We start from the raw sequence: 6,440 nt of genomic DNA on the forward strand, positions 1-6,440 counted from the left end.
TTTTTAAACGATCGCGTTATTACCATGTAATAACGAACCACTTAGAAGCCAAACTCGTGAGCTCTAAATTTTCTAAAAATTTCTTAATTTTACCATCGAAATATCTACGTGATTAATGTCTAACTCTGGAAAAATCGATCACCGCATCTTAACGAAGTCGATCGGAGTTTGACGTTCGTATAGTTCTTGTAACGTCTGCGAAACATCATCGACAACTCGTCGATTTCCTCTGGAAATCGTTCCGAGAGCGTTCGTTGAAGACCGAACGACTAAATCAACGCTTTCGACGCGGTTTTTCTTCCCACGTTCGTTCTATGGACCGCCGTAACGGGCCGTATGCTCACGGTGGAAATTGCAGTCCTGTCTGAGCTCCGACATCGCGAACTCCTCCGCCCCCCACCTCCTCTTTAAAGCAGCGCGCGGACGTGCGTACTCGCTCGCGAGCACGCCGCACAGCCTACTGTTACGCTGTGCAAAAATCGTCGCAATTGCGCCAATAAATCTTCCACGCTAATGCCAGGCCCCGGGAGAAACAGTTATCAGATGCTCGAGACACGATGCGCCTTTAACAATTTCCCGGCTATTATGCTCGCCACTCATTAACGATTCGCTGGACTCACGATGATCTAACGGAGGTTCTCGTCTCCCCTCCATCCTACTATCCGCGTATCTTGGCCTGGTATTATGGTAACAATATATCGACTCGTAATGTATTAGACGTTTACGCGTATGGAAAGATACCATTTATCTAGTGCGTGGAACTATGTGAGAGTGGATAAGGATCGTAAGTGAGCTCACTTCTGGTGTTTCTATTAGGTTTGTGAACGTGAAATGTCGTACCGTCGAATGAGGCTAGAGGCATAAGTAGTCTCTTTCAGGAAGCATCGTGTAGGTGGTTGGTACGTATAATTTCTATATAATTCTATCAGCGAATATCGTTCTTTAGATTAGCTTTCTCAGTCTAGTTTTGCTATTAGTATAAGTCTCTTCTTATTATTACGTTCTTATTTATAAAGTATAGGTTTATAAAGATTGAGAATGAGAAAAACTGTTGATGAATTACGTTTGTTTTATTTAAATTTCATATGGAACACTTCATTCGATTTTTCTATTCTCCTATAGATAGTTAAATCACGTTAAGTTACTAGTAAGAATACACACGAATGCTATAACATCAATTAACTTTCAACAAAATACAAACATCCACTATATCTTCCAATAATTTCATCAAGATCGACAAAATTAATAATACAAATATCTTGACAAAAAAAAAAGAAGATCAACTTGAACGAATTTATCTAACAATCTACTGCTCGTTAAGTATCATCGTCTTCTCGTGTCTCTCAATCGCGATGTTCTTGATCGTCTCCCATAGCATGGGGTACGGGTGTATCGTCCTAGCGAAGTCGCCTCGACTTAACCGGTATAGCTCGCATACTTCGACAGCGACCACGCTGGCTACCCTCAACTCGTTGGGCATGACGAGTGCGATCTCGCCGAAGTATGCGCCGTCCTCCAAATGGCACACTTCTTTGCCCGAGTTCGTATAAATAGCTACAGTACCGGTAGCGATAAAATACATACAATCACCCGGTTGATTCGCTCGCATGATCACGTCGTTGGTCAAGAAGATCTCAGACTTCAATAGCGCCACGATTCGACCCAGCAACGACAATGGTAAATTATTAAAGAACGATACGTTTTCCACTAATTTACGACACGAGTGCATCCTGATTTCGTGACGCATCTGGATCGACAACGTATTAATGACTTCCGACTCGCGGAAGAATCGATGCTGAAAACGAAACTCGTAATATTGAATGATCCTTCTCTGAGAAGGATATGGTAATTGTTTGTGCCTCATGTACTGTCTTAACTGAGCCACGGTACCTTGATACCTGAGACGAGAGCTGTTGTGTCCTTTAAAGAATTGCATTGCTCGCGTAATGACGAACCAGGGCGCGACAATACCAAACAGCTGCAGAAAGATAATCAAGTAAATATCTCCTACGTTCTGTTGATGCGTATACAACAGATCAGCCCTCATAAACGTAGATATGGCGCGTAGGCTACTGGCCAAGTATTGCTGAGCCCTATGAACCTCCCACAGTTTATTCACTTCGATCCAGGAGGTATTGGAGGGACGTTCTGGTTGACGTATGGAGGTAGTCACTATGGGTATCAACCAGTGTAAGCAAGATTGCCAATGTAGTAACAGTATCATCCATAAGAGTACCAGACAGAACTCTTGAAGAGCTAAAGGGATATCGTAGGCAAAGGCCAGCTTGTCGACGTAGGAACTGAGGGAGAAGACACGAAAGATACACATGAGGGATGTCGTCTTGCGAGCCACTGTGAGATCCACCCATCTGGTTAGATAGAAGAGGTCCGTTGGAAAAGAACCAAGGAAATCGGGGAAAAAGGTGCTGTGTTTCACGTAATGACTGATTATCTTCTTTTGTTCTAGTACCGTCGAGTGCGTTTCTTTATTGAAATATCTAAGAGCGAAACGAGCATTTTAGACGAATCTTGAAATACTATGTGTGTTGTAAATTTGCAAAAAAAAATTTCTAAATTACGGAAATTTTCATTAAATGCCAATTGTTTATCCTTATATCCTTTTCTTCTGTGAAAGAAATAATAAATAGGCATGATGGTAAAATGATTCTGTCATAAATGACACTTCAGCCGTAGAGTTTGTTTGCAAATCGTTGTCATTAGGTTAAACCGTGAAAGTCTAAAATCACTGTCTAATACACTTTTAATGTATAGTTACGTAACGTTATGGAAATTATAAATGATTTAGTGTTCCGAACTTACGAAGTTAAAGGTAATCGGTCAAAAGTCAGAAAGTGTTCAGTCAACTTATGATCACCGCTTTCGATAAAAAGTCTTAGTAATTAACACGTTCACCACGTACGTCTCGGATTCGAGTAGGCATGTAATTTTACGATGTACGTGCGATACCGATTTAGGTGCGGGATGTGAATACGTAACAACGCGAGTTAACGTTCGGAAGCATGCAGATTTTTCTACTCCACTTTCTAATTTTACCAGATGTATTTATGCATCCAAATGAAAGTTCTGTCGTGTCACTGTTATTGTATGTTATATAACGTAATTATTACTAAAGTCTGGATGAATATAAATAAAATCGCCTAAATTAAATAAAGTCAACTTCGTCTTACATCATTAATCCTTTCACAAGATAAAATAACGAAGAATTCAGAATAAGATCATTGAGAAAATAATTATTCCTTTATCGTCCAAATTTTCTCTACACTTCTGGTATCAGATACAAAAGAAAAAGAAAGAGAGAAAAATACATACTTTCAACGTTCTATAGAAAATATACATTTTTATAGATAGTAACGCTATCGATAGTATATTTGACCTGTCCAAGATTTCCTGGCGCTACTTTGTAAAATTATAAAATGTTTCGTTTCTGTCTACTGCGTTTAAAATCGGTCGGATTATCAGTCAATGCTCGTATCGGTACTCGAACAAGTTTACCTGCAGTGACATCGCGACGAAATTCGGAACAGGCACACGCACGCGATACTTGCCCCGTTCTGAGGTTAACCACTACGTCCCCACAGCAGATGAGCAGCAAGAAGTTCTTGCTGAGGTTCCAGATCGATGACTTTTTCTCCATTTCGAAGGCGGCCTGATAGGGAACGAGTAGCAACACGCTGGTTATCACGAAAATCATCATGAAGTCCCAGTAGTGCCTGCAATAACGATCCGGAGCATAATGCGCGCGCCAAGTAGACCGGATGTGCTGACAGTTATTGGTAACTTTCACGAAACGATTTATCATCAGGTTAACCGTACGTTTTATGATGCACACTCGCGCGGTCTTTTACGGTAATAACCCTTTTTATCGGGTGTTGCAAGCAGAATCGAGGAGTTGAAATGGTAACCGATGCACGTAAGTACGTACATGAGTGCCAACAATGGAGATCTTCGGTATAAACGGTGAAATGTTGGTTTAAAACTGACATTCGTGATTGTAGCTTTATTTTCTGATAATTTTGAAAATTGGAACGAATTAGCGCTGCTCATTGTAGAATTTGAAGAAGACTTTATAGAATTCATACTTGACAAGAAGCTTACATTCGTTTTTATTAAAAATTAATTTTTATTTTTCCGATGCTGTGATATTCATTATTTGAGGCATTAAGAAGCACGAGTAATTAATCGCAGTTATGTTTTAAATTTCCTAAATTTAGTACTAGGGTACATAGTGTCTAAAGGATTGAACTATAATCTTCGATGGGATTGATGAGTGATTTATGTGTCACTCATTTATTATTTACGATTCATAACAGAATAACGGATAAGTATACCTGAACATGCTAAACGGGTGAATGATATAAGCGTAATTTCTCCAATGACGACGTATTTCGTTGATTATGGAAGCATTGCTTCGAAGAAATTTGTGAGCGGCTGGGTTTTTTCGAGAGGCTAACAGCGAGAGACGTACAGTATCGAATATTCTTTGGATTGGTCCCTTACCAGGAAGGAATACTATGTCATTCTCTTCATCCGGTATATCGCAAACGTGATCCGCATGAAGTATCATAATGAATTAGGATAATATATAATATAAAGAAAATCCCTTGAGAAGGTTAGGGATCAAAAATGAATGAAGGCAAGCATAATGAAATTATTAATATATCAGCTGGTTCCCTCAGTTAATATTACAATCTTACAATATCGATACTCAAATATCTCGATTATAATGTGCGTAGAAAGATACTTTGATATAATTTGTTTCTTGTTTGAAATCAATTTAAATAGGATAGAATAATTTAAATTTATAGACACGTGTAGGCGATAGCTTTTTTTACAATTTAACGATATCATAATTTGCAATTTCCGCGAGAATTAAATATCAAGATTTAAAGGGTACTAGGGCGACATCTACTGTAGGAAATATATATCAATATGATACTGAGAGATTGCCGATCGATGATAAAACAGAACATTTGGATTTATATGATTACATACTTTTATTATCAACTGTAGATATTAGTAAATGAGGTTGCAGATGGAGGCAAGATAAACCGACGAGGTACAAAATAGACGTGACCATCGATGAGGTAGGTCAATGATGTGACACTGAATGCTTTTTCATGTTCCACGTTTTTGGGGTTACCTGACCTCCCATACCATTTTCGTACCACATGCGACGTTATCGATTCGGTATGGTACTGACTTGGATTAAAATGATTAAAAAATAGGACATCTTATATTTGCAATGAATTATATAATTTTATATAATAACTGAGCAGTAACAGTTAAATGATTAGTTTAATTAGTTTCAAATAAAAATGCGACTTCATATATCTGAAATATAAAAAATGTGAATTTTTAAATATTTTCTACTTTCATCCTTGTATTCTTAAATCGATTATTAATTATATATTACGAGTTGTAGGTAGTTTAACTCAGAAATTCGCGACGCAATTTATTGATAACCCAAACAGACAAATAACGCCCAATGAAAAGAGTAACAGACCGACGAAAGAAGTAAAAAATTCATCAGAATCTTGCATCTGTGAATAAATATCAATGTATATCGGTCAAGTACATCGATCTTCAGAAACATACTAAAACTAAGGTTTATAACTAACGATACGAATCAAAATTATGGCTGAAAATAAGGTTTCAGATTAAAGTTTAAGACTAAGACTAACAAAGAATAAGTCCCTCGTTGTTCCTCGCCGCCCAACAATGAGGCTTAAAATTAACCTTATCTGACTAATCTAGATCTTAGAACTAAAACCTATTTAAGAGCAAAATTAAGCTAAAAGCAGATACCAAAGATAGATACTAGATAGATACTAATTTAAAATATACTAGGTTGCAGGATTACTGGCAATCTATCGTATTAAAGATTTTAGCTTGGAACGAAATTTTAAAAATCATACTATAAATACCGTGATAAATCAATTGCTCTGTTTAATAATTTAATATTTAAAAGCATTAGATAAAGGAGCTTTTCGCTCTAAGTTGAGCAAAGTATTTTTATACAAAAAACGCGCACAATAGACTTGGACTAGATTATTTATCTTAGGGGACTAAAGTATTCGCTGTTTTCATTGAACTCACGAAGAGTCTGCATAATCTGCGTATTTCATATATTCTTCGAAATCGACATTTCAATGAAGTATACCATAACAAACAATTTACGAGTAAAATTAGAATTTATTTTCATAACTTTTTTCCCTTATTTTCTTCTTTTCAAGATGTTTTTATTGTTTTCAAAGTCATATGTGGAGATACTGACCTTATCATCTTTGACAATTGAATTGAATATAATCAATAATCATAGACGAGTCGTCCGCAATATAATTCCTATGTTCGCCGTAGCAAATCGTAGAGGGCGTAGGGAATACTCTGGTTTTTTTCGAGGTCGGTATTTCAGAATGTGA

General features: G+C 37.3%; 1 protein-coding gene across 1 annotated transcript; it reads right to left on the minus strand.

Annotated features, from left to right (window-relative positions):
• Nucleotides 1-1,306: 1,306 nt before the first annotated feature.
• Nucleotides 1,307-4,585, minus strand: LOC117163313 (potassium/sodium hyperpolarization-activated cyclic nucleotide-gated channel 2). Its single transcript, XM_033345486.2, has 3 exons — nt 4,350-4,585; nt 3,567-3,731; nt 1,307-2,498 (listed from the first exon to the last, which is right to left on the minus strand). The coding sequence occupies exons 1-3, from the start codon at nt 4,583-4,585 to the stop codon at nt 1,307-1,309; spliced, it is 1,593 nt and encodes a 530-aa protein (XP_033201377.1).
• Nucleotides 4,586-6,440: the final 1,855 nt, after the last annotated feature.

This window comes from Bombus vancouverensis, chromosome 2 (genome assembly GCF_051014615.1).
Source record: "Bombus vancouverensis nearcticus chromosome 2, iyBomVanc1_principal, whole genome shotgun sequence".
In the NCBI taxonomy this organism is placed as follows: domain Eukaryota; kingdom Metazoa; phylum Arthropoda; class Insecta; order Hymenoptera; family Apidae; genus Bombus; species Bombus vancouverensis.